This window comes from Haliotis asinina, chromosome 2 (assembly GCF_037392515.1).
Source record: "Haliotis asinina isolate JCU_RB_2024 chromosome 2, JCU_Hal_asi_v2, whole genome shotgun sequence".
Lineage (NCBI taxonomy): Eukaryota > Metazoa > Mollusca > Gastropoda > Lepetellida > Haliotidae > Haliotis > Haliotis asinina.
The window spans coordinates 46,631,207-46,649,084 of NC_090281.1; the positions used below are offsets into that span (position 1 = coordinate 46,631,207).

The 17,878-nt window shown below is 41.0% G+C and overlaps 1 protein-coding gene and 1 pseudogene across 1 annotated transcript; both read left to right on the plus strand.

The window, feature by feature from the left end:
* Nucleotides 1-943: 943 nt before the first annotated feature.
* LOC137273814 (mannan endo-1,4-beta-mannosidase-like) lies at nucleotides 944-10,729 on the plus strand. The gene is made up of 6 exons (XM_067806676.1): nucleotides 944-1,201; nucleotides 4,135-4,302; nucleotides 5,310-5,459; nucleotides 6,592-6,737; nucleotides 7,169-7,348; nucleotides 10,386-10,729. Exons 1-6 carry the CDS (start codon nucleotides 952-954, stop codon nucleotides 10,710-10,712), a joined length of 1,221 nt encoding a protein of 406 aa, XP_067662777.1. The 5' UTR covers nucleotides 944-951; the 3' UTR covers nucleotides 10,713-10,729.
* A 272-nt stretch (nucleotides 10,730-11,001) lies between these two features.
* Nucleotides 11,002-12,250, plus strand: LOC137271840 (ras-related protein Rap-2a-like; annotated as a pseudogene).
* Nucleotides 12,251-17,878: the final 5,628 nt, after the last annotated feature.

A 17,878-nucleotide genomic window follows, 5' to 3' on the forward strand; every position in this document is an offset into this window, starting at 1 on the left:
CAATTGAAGACTCTAGCAGTGTGACGTTGTGAGGCCACCATTTCTGCTATACCAATATTTATGGCCCAGTGACGCTCGGCTTGTGAAAGTCTTGTCATTTCTGTCATTTACCTTTTGATACTGCATGGTTGCCCTGTTCGACATCTGTATTTGTGCAACAATTGTGCTCGGACATTTTCAGCAAAGTCCATTTACGCTGTTCTTGGAATTTTTCATGACAGCACGAAATTCAGTTATGTCTTAAATTGCTACTCCACCACAGAATGTGTTTGGGCGAATGTTTTTTGAAAACATTTTACTTTATGACAGTACCTGTTATTGCGGAAACGTTAATTTAAATGTGATAAGTTTCTTTTGCCCGTGAGTTTATTAAATAAAACATGTAATAACAAGAGTTTCAGTGGTCATTTAATAAACTTCCTGGACAAAAGCGGAGTGCGAACTCCCCCTCCCCCATCCCAGCTCCCCCCAACACCTTCCTTCTATGATTAACCATTTAGATCTGGCCAAGGTCAAACATGAATGGATGAATGGCAGGGTCACACATCTAATTGTTCGAAAATTGTTCACAACTGGCTTTGTTGTCAACCAGTCAAAGTAAACTTAGTGTCAGTGTTATTCGTTACACTCCACCACTGAGACGTCAAGTACTGAGGCTAAGTTTACTTACTTACTGATTGTCAACAGAACAAATGGGAAATAATTTTAATATCATTAAAACGAATTAATTTGTTACCACGATGCTGAAATGTATACCCTAATAATACTGGCAGTATCAGCCATTCACATCTGAATTACTCTCTATTGTGCGCTTTGTATGTATCTCAGCTTCACGGAAAGTGTGTCATTCGCTCTATTACTGAGTGTGATATGACAAGGCCGGTTCACCATACAACCTACGCCTGATTAAAATACGCACACTCGGCTGGCAACGGTCACACCGGAAACAACATGGCCTCGGGTGGTGTGTGGCTCTGTATTGTGACCGTCTCCTGGCTGCTAGTGCTGTCTCACGGACAGAGGAAGCTGTATGTGAGGGGCGGGGCTTTGGGCCTGGGTGGGGAGAAGGTGTATCTGTCAGGGGTCAATCAGGCATGGGTAAATTATGCACACGACTTCGGTCAAGGTAACTACAAGAAATCTCGTCCTCAGCTGATCAAAACGTTGGATAGCGTCCGTGATAATGGAGGGAACTCGTTACGTAAGTACAGGAGAGAGAGAGAGAGAGAGAGAGAGAGAGAGAGAGAGAGAGAGAGAGAGAGAGAGAGAGAGAGAGAGAGAGAGAGAGAGAGAGAGAGAGAGAGAGAGAGAGAGAGAGAGAGAGAGAGAGAGAGAGAGAGAGAGAGAGAGAGAGAGAGAGAGAGAGAGAGTTGCAGTGAATGTTTCAGTGTCCTTATCCGTAAGTTGTCAACGTTTATCTACCAGGCATTGTCTCTACGAAATAAACACAATGTATAGAAATTATGTATTTATATTATTATTTGATGTCATATGGTATGATGTGGTGCGATATGATATGATATGTGGTATGGTATGGTATGATGTGATATATGATGTGATATGATATGGTATTGTATGGTGTGATATGACACATGGTATGGTATGAAGTAATATATGGTATGATGTGCTATGCTATGATATGATGTACTATGATATGGTATAATATTGTATGGTATGGTATTTCATAATATGATATGGTATGGTGTGATATGATATGATACATGATATGATATGATATGATATGATATGATGTAATATGATATGGTATGATGTGCTATGGTATGGTATTTTATTATATGATATGGTATAGTGTGATATGATATGATACATGATATGATATGATGTAATATGGAGTCTTATGATATGATGTGATACGACGCAGTATGTGTAATGTGGTGCTATGTGATGGGATACATTTGATGCGATATAACATATAGTGATGTGACTATATTATTCCTCTATATAGCTATGATATTGTGTACTATGTTCTTGTATACTATGGGCCTATGGGCCTGTGGCCTTCAATTGAAATACCATATTCACTTTCCATGTTCGAACACTCTGAGTACGTTTAATAGTAAAATATATCTTTCATTTAATATTTATTGCTTTGATTATAATTGGTTTAACATATCAATAATTGATTATTGGATATATATTACATTGTGCATTCAAGCTTTAATGTTTTCATTTAATATAAGAATCGGCAGAGCGGAAATAGAATATACATAAGTTATGCAAAACATTTTGATAATAAAAATCCATCAAATTTAAAATTGCGATTTCACGCTCTCATTTATGAAATATCTAAATAATATTGCCATAGCAGAGCGGTTGTATCAAACACGTAGCACCATGGGAATAGGACATGCAGTGTTCTCTGTGAACCAGCTTGTCAAAGTACAAGTTGGTTTACTAAAGGTCCGATCAATTAACCGCATTCAAACGGAATTTTAACAGGAAGCAGAACACGTGACCCATGATCGTATTTCTCTCAACGTATTGTTCACTACTGGCTCAGTACTTCCCTTATAATTCACTTTTCGTGTCTAACCGGTGAAGATCCTTTCTGAGATGATCTTCAGTGACGCATGCTTGTCGTAACAGGCGACTAACGGGATCGGGTGGTCAGGCTCGCTGACTTGATTGGCACAGGACGTCGTATGTTAATACTGTTGGTCACTAAATTGTTTGGGCCCAGGCTCGATTATTAACAGACCGCCGTCATATAGCTGGAGTATTACTGAGTGCGTCGTATAACTAGACTCATTCACTCACCCTGCGTACTACCTTACTGAATGACACGCGTTTAGCGTATATTGTTCAAAAGTAGTACACAGTGGAGGCAGTGGAATAGCACACTGGTACGTTCGCTCGCCACGCTGAGACTCGAGTTCGATTCCCATATGGTTACCATGTGTCAAGGCCATTACTGGTTTTTGCCACCTGGAAAAAGTCATATTGCCATATTCTCTTACTCACATACTCGTTAAAGCGTTCGCACGTCACTTCGAAGACAAGGGTCAATTCCCCACATGGGTATATTCATCCTCGATATCTCCAGTGTATACGCTCCGATAAGTCTCCACTATACCCTGGACGCATCTACGGTTCTGCCAGATAAATTTATTGCCTCCCTTTGCTGGCTCCGCCTTCTCACAGTAGCCAATCAGCTAGGCCACCGTTATAACAGAGCTTGCCAGTGTCAACAAAGGTAGCGGTCGCAACTGCGAAGGTTTGCACACAGTGCGTCACGCCGAACACCCAGGTTCGATTCCTCACATGGACACAACACGTGAAGCCCATTTCTGCTGTCCCCCACCATAATATTGCTGAAATATTGCTAAACTCACTCACTGAAATGATGGTAAACACAACTCACTCACACACCGCGTATTTTGTGGAATAACATATTTTACGACCGCCTTTGCTAGTTTGTTTCTACGTCCCGTGAGTGTAAGAAATGTTTCCTCTCCCCTTGTCGGTGAAACAACTTGAAAGTATGAGGACAATTCACATTTTAAAGGCACGGATATCTCAGACCATGAATTGTTATTTCGACCATGCCAAAACAAACATCTGTGTTACACTTTTGAGAAATTTCGTACGCTTTTGTACGCTTATTTGTACCTGTGACCCAGGGATTTGGGTTATAACTGTTTTTCACTTTACAATAAGTCGTCCAATGATAACTGATAAACGATCTCTAATGTTTTGTTGACCTTTCCGTTCATTTGAAATATGTATGCTTATAATAAGAGGCGACGAACGGGATCAGGTGGTCAGATTCGATGTCTTGGTTGACACTTGTTATCGTATCTCAAATTGCATAGATCGATGCTCATGCTGTTGATCACCGGACTGCCTGGTCAAGACCCGATTTTATAAGATCTTCTGGAATATTGCCGAGCGTGTTGTTAACCAGCCAACAACCCAAATCCTATTATATGTGCTGAATGCGAAACCCCCAAATTTCAGAATCCTATCGAACGTTTCAATATTCCAGAAGGTTTACATATAACGTGCAATTTCAAAGAATATCCTCTCAGTACGGAGATTGTTCCAAACGGAAAATATGTACATCGTATAGCGTATAGTATCAATTTTCAATCACATGGAACAATGTTTCTACAGGACTGTGGCTCCACATCGATGGCTCGTCTACACCGAATTTCAACAGCTCTGGCTATGTGACCGGCCTTGACCCTGACCTCATCAGTGACCTCACCGATTTCCTGAACGAGGCTTGGGAGAGAAATATTATCATCAACTTGGTGTTATGGAACTGCGCAGTTAAGCCCGGTAATCCCTAAAGTCAATGGTCAAAATATCGAAGTGACCTTTTCAGTAGTTATTGTTTGTGACGGTCCTTGCATATTTTCATGACCCCAGGGAATCATTTTGCTCTCTCGATTAAATATATTTTGTGCAGACACTCCATGTACGACACTATTAAGTCAAGCATAACATCAGACATACGCGAAATTGATACCATGCAGATGGCTGATCTCGGAGTAGAAATTAAACTCCTTTTGAGTTGCGAGCACTTGGGTTTCTGGTGAAATCGGCACGGAACGCTTAGTGTCTCCTTGAATGTAGGGACGAGTTAGATTACTCAGCTCAAAAAAAGATGCCCTGTCCATAATATAATTCATATACAGATCGTCGTCACTTACGATGTCCAGGGGACAGGTCCGATCCCGAAAAAACACGCCGTTTAAACACATACTTCTCTTGCTGAGTTTCTCTTTTAACAAAAGTTAATACGCCGTTTTGTCCTTGAGTTACAAGAATACTGTTCATTTACGAGAGCAAGTACGTACCTTAATTTTTATTGTAAATTTAAGGTATAGTAAGCCTGCGAGATTTTCCTGAAATGCCCATAAATCGTAAGATTGTGCTACGAAAAAAAATTACGGGATCCTACGCTTACGAGAGTTTTGTGAAATGGGGAACAGAAATACTTTGGTGGTCAAAGCGTTCGCTGGTCACACCAAAGATCCGACTTCGATTCCCCACATGGGTACAATGCGTGAAGCCCATTTCTGGAACCCCCCTCCCTGATGTTGCTGGAATATTCCTAGAACGGCGTAAAACCACACTCACTCTAGAAAAGCGAAGAAAATAATTTAGGTTGAGGGGATCAAGATAATTGTCAACGTGTTTTACGGTTTGCAGTCTACCATGTATTTAAACTAAACTAAACAAAACAAGAACATAAGAACAAACCCCCCACATGGGGTAATGCTTACTTTTGTCTTTTACTTTTGTACTGTAAATGGTTAGCTAACCTTTGTACTCTGAATCAGGGGATCGACTGAACGGCCTTCTCTATGACGACTCGAAGCTGCAGTCCTACATAGATAACGGGTTGAAGCCGCTTGTGAAGGCCCTGAAGAACAATTCGGCACTAGGGATATGGGAGATCATCAACGAACCGGAGGGCTGCATGGACATCGGTGAGAGCACCCACACCATTCTTCAGAAGTCAGGGTCATTGGTGCTATATTACGGCAGCCTGTAAATAATCGAACCTTTGCACTGTTGACAAAAAGGTCGATTTAAGTTAATTAAAGGTCGAAATGAGTAGTTTAATGGCGGGGTTTCATTTATAGCGATGTCAGTAAGTGATTTTGTATTTGTACCCTACTAGAGTATATGTGATCTTTAACAGAATCAATGTAACGATGAGAAGGGAAGCTTGCTTGCGCACGCGTGTGTGTATATGTGTCTGTCTGCTTAAAATACCATCATACTCATCCTGCAGTTAAAAAGGTATACCAAACTGAGACACACTATACTGCAACCCAACAAGAAATTGTTTTATCGCCCAAATGTTGATCACCAGACAAGGAAACAAAAAGTACCACAATTTGGTATGATTATCCACTCCACAATTTTTTTCTCAAAGCAAGCATGATTATAGATTGATTTGGGTTATTAGGAGAGAATGCTTATTTCAAGAGATTACTTGAACGGTAACGCGAAATATCAGCTTTTCGGGCCTCGAAAGTACAGGAGAAGTATACACAGTTGTCAATGAACAGTTACCCCAAAGTACTTGCATGAGATATTGACATGTCTCAGAAAGAGACTGACCTAAATATAAGCTGCATGCCGTCAGTGAAGGTCAAAGTAAAAAAAAAACGGTTGTTAATGAGGTAACCCGTGACGATCCAGGTTAGAAAGAGGTGACTAACGGAAACGGATGGTCACGGCCGTTGACGTGGTTGACACGTCACTGCAATCCGGTTGCGTAAATCGATGCACATGCTGTTAAGCAGTGCGATAAAGATAACGAATGGTATAAACCTTTTGTCATAGTAAATTCGTTATGGCATCTTGGGTTGTATATATAAAACAATGCCATACTAGGTTAGGGTGGAGCAGTTTTCTTGTTAGACTCGCCTCTGAATTGGGTGCTTATGGATATCTGCGGGAAATCTGCATCTGAAAGAGAAAGTTAGGGAAACAACCTAATATATTCTCTCCTGTTCGGAACATGACGTCTTGATGGTAGCCTATTATGAGACCTCACACGACAATTAACCAAGACCCCAACCAGAATAATACTTGCTCTTGTTCTTCCAGACCACGCTTCCAGTGAGACGTGCTACGACACCACGTCTCTCAACATCCTTGACTTTGCTGATTGGACACACGCTCACGTTCCATTACAGAGACTCTTGGTTTTCATTGGACGCCAGGTGGCGGCAATCCATTCAGAAGATAATGAGGTGAGTGAGTGGGGTAGGTGAGTGAGTGAGTGAGTTGGTGTTAGGCAGGTTTAAACTTTATCCTAAAGTCAGAGGAAAGACTCAGGGCACGATTTAGTGCTTTGTTACTTACACCCAATATGACATAGCTAGTCTATTAATGCATGTCTATTAATGCATTATCAAAATTTGGGGAAACGTGGAGCTCATAATGCGTCAACTATACCCCAGTGAGTCTCATAATATATTGTGAAAACTCAAGGAACGGTGCATGTCATACTTTTCCCTCTGTTTTAGTACAGTGTGCAATGAAGATCTTCTAGAGCGCTAAAATGCATATTTATACTGGATATTAACACACACGCGCACGCACGCACGCACCTACGCACACACACACACACACACCAATACACCACTCTGAATTAACTTTCTGTCTCTCCTTTATACTCTAGACTCTCGTCACCGTGGGGTCGTGGACATACAAGTCGGTCACTAATCAGTTCCAGAGACGCAACTTCTACTCTGACCACTGTTTACAGCTGGCCAGCGGTCAAAACAACAGTGGCATTGACCTGTATGAGATACACACCTACTCCACTCTCGGCGTATATTTGCCAACTGATCCCTTCAAGGTAATCTGGAATAAAACCCTGTACACTCTTAGAAAAGTACAGGAACTTCATTTTTTAATTTACTATTGAAAAACAAATCGAGATATTTCGGGGTCAATTAATGTTGATATGATAACAATGAATGTTTGACAGTGCAGCACTATTTGCACTTCGTTATGACAATCGTTGTTTCTACAGTAATCACTCTTGAAGATGATTGGTGTGTGACGTGTGTGAAATTTGCATGTGTATGACTTTCATTTTTCAAACAAAATAGACAAACAAACACTAACAACCGTGTGATGCAAGATGATTGTCGGCACGAATGGTCTACAGTCATTTCTCGACCTTCTTGAAAACCGTTAAAATCAAGAATTACACTCGATGCAAGTGTATGGGGCTACTGCTTCGTGGACTTTCACCCCATGCGTTGTGTTAAGGGTGGTGATAAAGAGAAATGGATGGTGGTGCGTCTATCTTTGAAAAGTTTGTTAACGCTTATACCCCCTACCCAAATAGAAAGCCCAGGTTCCCCTACCTGTTTGTAAGAATATATATTGCATGCACTGACTTAGGATAACCGTACCGTATATGGATAGAATACACGTGACCTATGACGACATCTCTATGGGTCTGGTTACTGGTTGGTTGATCAAGCCGCTATCTACCCGTGAACATCCGGGTTAGAACCTATCTTGTTACAATTAACCGGGTTAGACTTGATCAGCCCATGCTTGATGTAAGAGGGGACTTACGACATTAAGTGATCATGCTCGCTGACTTGGTTGACATATGTCATCGTAACCTAACTGCTTAGATCGATGCTCATGTTGTTGACCACTGAATATGGAAAAATGCCAACACAGAATACAGATGTATCCTCGGAATCAGAATTCGTGGCGGTCAGAAACGATAGGTTTCACAATAATGTAACGGCGGACCATGAACGTATTCGAGATATGGAAATAAATCATAAATGTCTGAATGATTCAGAATTCGGTCATTGGAAAGGGGGGCTGACTCAATTTCCTCAACTCAACTTCTAATTGTGAGATTGCTGTTATCAGAACAATAATATATGTGAAGGGACATGTAATGTAGAAAATAGGATTAACATGCAGTAATTGTCACCTATTGTCAAACAATGAAGTTTCCAATACACCGCAATGCGTATCCCAGTACCGATACCTGCATGACAATATACAGTATTGCAGTACAATTTGTGCTACAAACAAAAAGTAAACCAGCTGAATCCAAGGGTGCTGTAACACATCAGCATCATGTTTGATTCAAACGTCCAAACACAACAGCCTAGTGCGTATGAAAGACTAACTTTCCATGCAGCTCGTGGCAACGCTTGCAGTTTGTGACAAAGTTTGAATCAAACATGGTGCTGGTGTGTTTCAGCATGCTTGGACTTCGCTGGTTTTCACAAAGTTTGAACTTTCATTTCACTCAGACTCAACGAATATTGAATCAGTTGCTTCACTGCATGTTCTAGCAGGTCGTATAAAGTTCCAAAGTACACAAAAAATGCATAGGGGATAGCTCTTAGGGATGTTTTTTATCACCTTCTTCAATGCCGACATTTATACATAATAAAACGAAAGGGAATCTTTCTAATAAGGGATCCTGTTGGGATCCTCTGTAGGAACACACAATGTCATGTGCGTGTTTGTCGTAGGATGCATCAAAGTGGTTGGAACATGGGCGACATGGCTGAGTGAATGTCGTCCTGTCCCAGTTGTATGGTTCGATGCTCATGATGTCAACCACTTCTGATTGTCTGATCATGAACCGATCATTTAACTAACCGATCACCATTTTGAACTTTCAATATAAACAATCAACAGGAATCGGTGACTATCGAATTAGTAACCTCCCAAGCCCCTACAGCTTATAACAACGAAGTTCATGGTCCAGTGCACTGAAATTATAATGATTTGAAACCGAGAATCAAATTTAGATGTTAAAGGGCATAAAAAAACAAACAAACAAAAACAATCCCCCCCCAAAAAAAAAAACAAAAAAAAAAAAAAAAACATAAAAAATAAATAAATAAAAAAACAAAACAAAACAATTTGAAATTACAAATCGCTTGTTGAAGTGTTTCCACCCTTCATGTTTACTGGAAAATCTTGTTTTATTCATACATGATGCCAAGGGTTCAATCTAAATACTGAATGGTCACACAAGTGTCAGCTGTCAATATATTGTAAACAGCGGCAGACGGAATATCTGGAAAACAGTGCCCGTCTAAATGTAAATCAAGCATTCCAAATCATTGAATGTTGATTATGACGGCTAGTCATCTAATACTACCCAGAACATATTTTAAATGATATTATCTGAGTGCATACCATTACCAAAGTGTACAAAAAGACAGATCGTTTCTCGGTTTCTGCAACTTTAAAATGAAATATTATACTTCAACGTGTTGTGATGACTAATATCTTGCTAGCCACAATCCCCTCATACATGTATGAGAAAGTTTGGATGTGGGTTTGCTAATAATTTCTTCAAAATAAGATGTGATTTGGACAAACACTGGACACCGGGGATATAGTTAGACTGACTACTTTTTTAACGCCCCTTAAATATACCACCACAAATCATCTGAAATTATTTATCTCTGCGTACCATCTCCAACACTATTTGTCTGCTTACTATGTACATTAGGCTGAGTTCATTATGCCAGACAAGTAAATGGGGAAGAGGACAGGTAGAGGAACTGGGAGTGAGTGAGTGAGTTTGGTTTTCCGCCGCTTTTAGCAATATTCCAGCGATATCACAGCGAGGGACACCAGAAAATGGGCCTCACACATTGTACCCATGTGGGGAATCGAACCCGGGTCTTCGGCGTGACGAGCGAACGCTTTAACCACTAGGCTACCCCAACGCCCCAGAGGAACTGGGATGTAGTTGTTATGGGATATAGGGGTTTTGGGACATACCCGAACACGTGGGGTCGTGAAGTACTGAACTGCACGTATGAGCAATCATGATGAACAATCACGATGAACAATCAGTTTGAACAATCAATTTGAACGATCCACAGGTATCAGCGACAAACTACTCCTTGGACAAACCTGTTATCATTGGTGAGTTCAGTCAAAAGGAGGGAGGCGGACTGACCGCTGCGCAGCAGTTCAGCTGGGGTTATCACCACGGTTACAGCGGCACGTGGGGATGGAGCGTCAGGGGAGGCGACGCAGCAGCTGATACCCTGCATGTACTTGAAATGGGCATGCGCGAACTCCGTGGACAAAACAACCAATCGGCGGGAGGAATGGTTAACTTCGTAATCCCCTCTCCTGATAGCCATAGCTGGTACATGTATCCAATACGGGTTTTATTGTTTTTGTGTGCATTTTTGATTAGTTAATAAAGGTTTTAAACTAACGAGAGAGACTCAAAATTGATAAAACATTATACTGTTGCACAATCGGCTACATCTGTTCAACCACAAGTGGGCAGAGAGTTTGACCTGTGAGCAGACAGTTGCTAGTTTGATCCCGGTCATGGCTCTGGTTGTTCCCAGGACTGTTGCTTGGGAACAAGGATGTTTGTTGTTTAACGCCGCACTCAGCGATATTCAGGCAATATGACAGCATCGATCTACATGTGACAACCAAGTCAGCGAGTGACCGATCCCGCTGGTCGAGTTTTACGACATGCATGTGATGCTGATGGTGATTTTTGACCCGGATCTTCACAGGTAGTGGCATCATGGCTATAAAACAAGGCTAGGCTGGGCCAGAATATCCTGCTTGAGTTGTCCAAAGGACAGTAAAAGAAGGACAATATCGCCATCAAAAGAAGACAGACCACTGCACTAGTGCCTTCCTTACCTGCATGGACCAGTGACCTCTTGTGAGTGGGATACATGGAAAAAAGAGGTTGCGCAAAACCAATCAGACAACGACATTTATGTGTGAGGAGAGATAAATAAATATACACAGATACAACCAGCCAGCCACACACACATATACACAGACACACATACACATGCGCGCGCGCACACGTGTCATTGTCAAGAGAAACGCGTGCTAATATCCGTCACGTTTCAATTAGAAGATTGAGTCAGATTCACTGGCCACACACGTCAACAACACAGTGAAAAATGTTGTCTACACAACACCATAACATTCTCTGCAAGAAATAAATAAAATAAAAAAAAATAAATAAAAAAAATAAAATAAAATTTGCCTACTCCAACCTGAGCTCCTTGGCATGTCCTATCTTCACATCATCAAGATCTGGAGAAAACACGTCCAAAATGGCTGTAATTGGAGAGGCGGTCGTAGGTAGGACAGCCATCAGCAGCCAGTTTGTACACAATACGTATCCTCGAGCTTACTGGCCCAAAGCGCTACAAAGACGTTGATGTAAATGGTAATAATTTCGTCCCAGATATCTTTTGACACCCCAGGAGCCTAGTGCTTTTCTTTCTTGAGGAAAGTTGCCATCGCCAGTGCATGGGCGTTGTCTCTAGTGTACTCTGTTGTGAAAGAAACATCACTTGCGACGGTGAGTATTCTCACAGACATGATCGTCCAGCAGAAGCCTGTTGGTGTTCCAGTCATCGTGGTGGGCAACATGACAGACGAGGTTGCAGGAAATCCTCGCTTCATGTCAAGAGAGAAAACCGAAAGCATGGTGAACGTTGAATGGCAGCACAAATACATAGAAGTGTCAGCCATGGGCAGAGAGAAACTTTCTGACATTTTCAGAGAAATTGGCATTCCGACCCAATCTTATCAGCGTCCCAAAAGAAGTAACCCCAACATCTTCCAAATTATCAGACGTCGTTTGTCGAGACGCAAGTCTAATGAGTTCAGTACACAGACAAATGGGACCTGTGAGTATGGCACTTGCGATCATTACACAATGAACAAGATATGTGTTGGACATTTGCTTTGAAACAGAAGTGTACGCCGTGTGTTTCATCAGGAAGCAGTGAAGTGACTCTTGCAGATCTTTCTCGATTTGAGAACAATGAGTCTGGTGTGAGGAATTTATGATATACCAACGCCTTTCAGCTGCATATGGGAAGAACGGGACATTGCTTTTGGACGTACACTGTAAGCTCATGCCCTTTCAAACACGCTGAGAACACTACACGTTGATGCTTTATAAAGCCTTGTGCATCAAGCCTTGTGCGTTTTTGTCAGAGGAAATACGTCTAATCAAACACTATGTGTAACATTTTCAAGTGTTTCAGATTTTCCTGAACGATTCCTTTATTTGAAAAGTTAACATTGTTTACGATTTGATTGTTGACACTGGATTTGCATTAAGAGAATTCCACGTTGATTTTCATTGGTCAGCTCAGGATGAATAGATGAAAATGAAAACATATGAAACGAAGCAGTATTTAACAGAGTTAAATGTTTTCAATTCGTTTAGTAAAACCACGTGGATGTTTGATATATGCTGGAATTGTTTGTAATCGACAGGGGCTGATAAAAGCATTTGTTTTTGTGTGTGTGTTGGGGGTGGGAGTATGTGTGTGGGGGTGGGGTGGGGTGGGGTGGGGTGGGGTGGGGTAGGTGCATTGCGGATCCGCCCTGGTCAGCATAAAGCCATGGAGTAAGCTGATTGTTGTAAAAGACTTACGGTTACGAGACAGATACTTCCGGCATCTGCCAAGTCAAGCTGGTCATCTCCAGTGTGTGGACTCATCTGCGAAATCAAAATAGTATACACCTGGAAATTAATCAAGCAACACCCCAATTTTTTCTATTGGAGCAACTTTGAAGTGTTCTGACAATCAAAATATGCCGGGTTGATATAGTTTGACACTTTTTTATTCAACAGACGATCTCTGACAAACAACTTAAAGGGAAAAAGTATCAAGACTTTGCTTTATTGCAACGAAATCCAAATTCTTAAAACTGTCTTAAATTCATGAAAAAATGGACACAATTTACTATTCATCAACAGACGTTGTTGTCAGGTGTATTAACACAAATGTCACATGGAAAGAAAGAACAGTCATCTGAGAGTCTGCACACCGACTTTCATCAATATCTAGTGTGTCCTCCCTGCGCACGCACCACCGATTCCAGACGCCTCCTCATTCCTTGGATGAGTCTCCGGATCTGATTCTGGGGGATCCTGTTCCACTCCTCATGCAGGGCAGCCGTCAATTCGTTGAGATTATGGACTGGTGGGTCTCTCTGCCTCACACGACGGCCAATAAAGTCCCACAAATGTTCAATGGGGTTGAGGTCAGGGCTCATGGCAGGCCATGGAATTCTGTCAATTGCATTTTGCCGCAAAAAATCATTTACAGCATGCGCCCTGTGAGGTCTAGCATTGTCGTCCATAAATATGGGTCTCGTTGCCAGAGGATGGTTCTCAAAATGAGGTACCACAGCCCTGTCAAGAACCTCCTGTTGGTAACGAACACCGTTAAGGTTGCCACGGATGGTAATGATATCCAACTTGCAGTTCATGGAAATGCACCCCCATACCATAACGGAACCTCCCCCAAAGGCCACAGTCTCCTGGATGTTCCGTGGAGCCATTGCTGTGTTCCTCTGCCTCCAGACCCGAGTACGACCGTCCACCATGTGCAGCAAGAACCGGCTCTCATCTGAGAAATGGACCTTCCTCCAAGAGGCAATGTTCCAGTGCAAACGGTCATTACACCAGGCCAGTCGGGCTGCCTTATGGGCTGGAGACAGTCTGGGTCGCTTGATTGGCCTCCTTGCCCGGTATCCTGCAGCTTTCAGACGATTCCGAACAGTCCTGTTCGAGATGGGTCTCCCTGGAAGCCACTCCTGTCTCAACCGAGAGCTCGAGTCGAAGGACCTGCGCCGTACAAGTCTCAGTAAAGCTCTGTCCTCCCGGACTGTGGTCTTCCTGGGTCTTCCTGGTCTAGGCAGGTCTTTAACTTCATTAGTGGCCCGGTATTTTTTCAAAAGTTTTGAAATTATGGAATGATGTCGTCCGATTTGAGTCCCGATTTGTCTTAGAGACATACCAGCATTCCTCATGCCGATTATTTGCCAACGAGTGGCCTCTGATAATTTCCTACGTGCCATGACATTGAAATGAATGAAAAACCGAATGCAATCGACAACCTGCGCTTGTAAACACCCCAGGGAAAAAGTGCATTTTTCGAAAGTTGAGGTTAAAGCAATGCACGTGCGCTGTGCAAGCTTCACGCGCGTCATATCAACCCATGAAAAGCTCATGCTGTATGTCAATACATCAAAATTGAATAATCAATCATCAAAATTACTTCGTTAAACTTTGTTAAGTTTTTATGTGTCTTTGAATTTGGTGTTGCTTAATTAATTTCCATATGTATAGTTTAACTGACTCACCGCCTTCCGTTGGCAAATGTGCAATACTAAATAAATGATGTTTGGGTGCTGATTTGCAGCGTTATCTAGTTTATGTTTTAACTGTTTACTGGATTTCAAGTTTCTCATTAGTTATTAAACGATACTGAAACTACTTCAGCTTGTTTTATTTCATATAGACAATACATTAATGTGACAAATGACTTCAAATGAGACACTTCAAGAAGAACTATTGCAGCTGGTAGCCATAGACTATCGCTATCGCAATAGTTGTTTCCCTCTCAACAGTTACACCTACATGTTGCTGACAATGTTCGTGTCAGCTGCTCATGTCATAATCCAAATCGTAAATCTACTTTTGTGTACGATTTTACTATGGGTGCGGATGAGTTTTGTCGATTTTATTAAGAAAGTATACTTTTCACCGTCTGAATGTCTTATTTATCAAATAAATCACGTCTTCGTGTGACTTATGTGTGTTCTTATCAAGTGTGATAGAAAGGGATCAGGGAATATGTGTGCTACCGCACACAGCGATTGGTGAGTGAGTGCAAGGTCTGCGTCACCACGGCAGTATTTCAGCCATATCGTGAATACTAATAATATACACGTGTAGATAATCCAATAAAACTGTCGTCGACAAACAGTATTTCTAATAGATTAGCAGGATAACGTTTTGTGGAGTTTGAGAACACCAAGCACCTACACAGGACCGCAGCGAAATAGCATACCGGTGACCACGTGGTTCTGACCAGTTAAAATTCACAGTTACTCTTATGTGGGAACAAAATGCATAAATTGAGCATTGTTATTTTTTACAACTTCATGAACACTATGAAATTATGAAACTTATAACAGCTCATCAAAGCTAGTGAATAAGAGTAACTTCGTTAACCGAGTGAGAGAACTAATGCTAAAATATCCTTCAGTCATGTGGACTTCAAATATCGAAAAAAATATCACTGTTTCCTAATACGGATAATAGAATTTTAAAATATGGCTTACGTTATGTAGTGAGGTACTCAATATGGAAGGCAACTCTTACAGGCTTAAGAATGAACTTTACTGTATTAAAAGTTATCTCCCCTGGTGTAGCAGACGGTTCCCGTTGTTGACATGGAAGACTTGACAGCAGAAAAGAGAAAGCTGGTTTTATGTGATTCTGAAAGGTAATGAAAAAAAATATGACATTCCTCAGTCTAGAGTATACATAACTTCAGGAGTTGGGACTGAACACATGACAGGGGCAGGACTATCAAACAAGGTCAGTACTACGCATCGCCGGAGTCTTGGTCAGATTGTGAGCAGGGAAAGTAATCTGCTAGTCTGCTTATTTTTCTGGAAACACGTGCTAGAAGCATATCTCTAAAGTTTCGTTGCGACATTTTTAAAAATTTATTTAATTTTCATTTTATACTTCCTAAAATTTTATGTTGGCGACAGTGGCACAGCGAATGTGCCCTCGTCCATGCATACACCTGCAAATACAGAACTGCATGCATCATAAACCACCTCAAAGTATTAACCGACTTTACCCGACCTCAAAGAGAAAGGAAGATGTCTGAAAGCTTCATCATAATCCTTTAACCAACGGAAAATCATTTTCAAATGATTTGGCTGAAACATTCTGGTCGCGCATTTGCCGCAATTAATTAAGCAAGAGTCAAGGGGTCAAAATAAAATAAAATAACTTTCTTCTGCCCGGTAATAAATGTGATAAAGTGAAACAAAGATTGATTCTTTATAACGATGTGTCGGTGCCAATTAAGAAGCTGGTAATTATTTCTTTAATTATGAAATATCTTTCATAGTAACAAGTCATTTATTTCCCTTTCATGAAGAAAATTCAGAGGAGCGCAGTGAAGTCTTTTAAAGGTTTCATCACAGATGTTTATAGAAACTGAAAGTAGCCGGCGTCTACACTAAAGCTGAGTTTGTTGGCACCGGGTTGTCACAAATCCTTCAAACATTACCGTGACAGTGCAGTGACAACGATTTGAGTTAAGTTAAGTTAAGTGAGTTCATATTTAACGTCACATCAGCAATATCTCAGCCATATCGTGACGAGAACATTTAATACTGAAATGAAGTATATATATCTATTATAAAACCTGTCAACGAAGGACAGTAAAACAACTAGAATATCACAGATGAGAATATAAAACTAGTAACTATACCTAAAACAATTTATCTATAGAGGACAATACAAGATAAAAATGGGCTATAGATTGCTAACAACTGAAAGTAGATCACCATACTAGGGACCATGGGGACTTACAGTACCTTTGCTACCTGCATGGACCCTAGCTGGATTTACATCGTCCCCTCAGCCATCAGCAATTTGGGAAAACTAGCCATGCAAATAAAACGACACTTATGCTACGATTAAAAACGTGAAAGTTTGAATTTACTTTGAATGTTTGTGGACTTACGTAGCCTCTCAGGGGGACAATAGTTTTACAGTACTTCAACCCCCTTTGACGATACAGCCACTAACAAGCACAGTTACCAATTTAAACCTCCAGTAATAAAATATTTATCTATTTACAATTCTGTCAATAAATCTAATTCTTTTAAAGATGCAATGATTAAATGAGAGCTTGTGTTATTAAAAAGATCCTTCAGAATCCGTGAATGAAAATACTGATCCCTTGTGATGGAATACTCAACACAGTCAAGCAGGATATGCTTGACTGTGATTCTTCCATCACAAGGGATACAAAACGGAGGATCCTCACCTTTAAGCAAATATTTATGTGTATATCTTGTGTGGCCAATACGACATCGTCGCATGATGACCTCCTCAAATCTGGACTGACAACCCAAGTAGGTGTAGCCAATATACGGTTTTATTTCATGTAATTTATTGATACCTACTTGAGTGTCCCACTTCTTCTGCATCAGATCACGGATATACGTTCTAATGCAAGCTTTGTAATCTGAATATGGAAGAAGAAGTGGTGTCACAGATTTGTTGAGTGCTGCCTTGGCAGCAAGATCAGCCATCACATTCCCAGAAATACCTACGTGACTGGGTAACCAACAAAAGACGATGTCGTATTGGCCAGTAGCAAGAGTATTATACAGTTCAATAATTTCTATTAAAAGTGGATGTTTACAAGAAATATTTATAATAGCCTGAAGGCAAGAAAGAGAGTCGGAATATATTATATACTGTTTACGTTTCGGGTGTCTTTGAATATATTTGAGAGCTGTTAATATGGCGTTAGCTTCT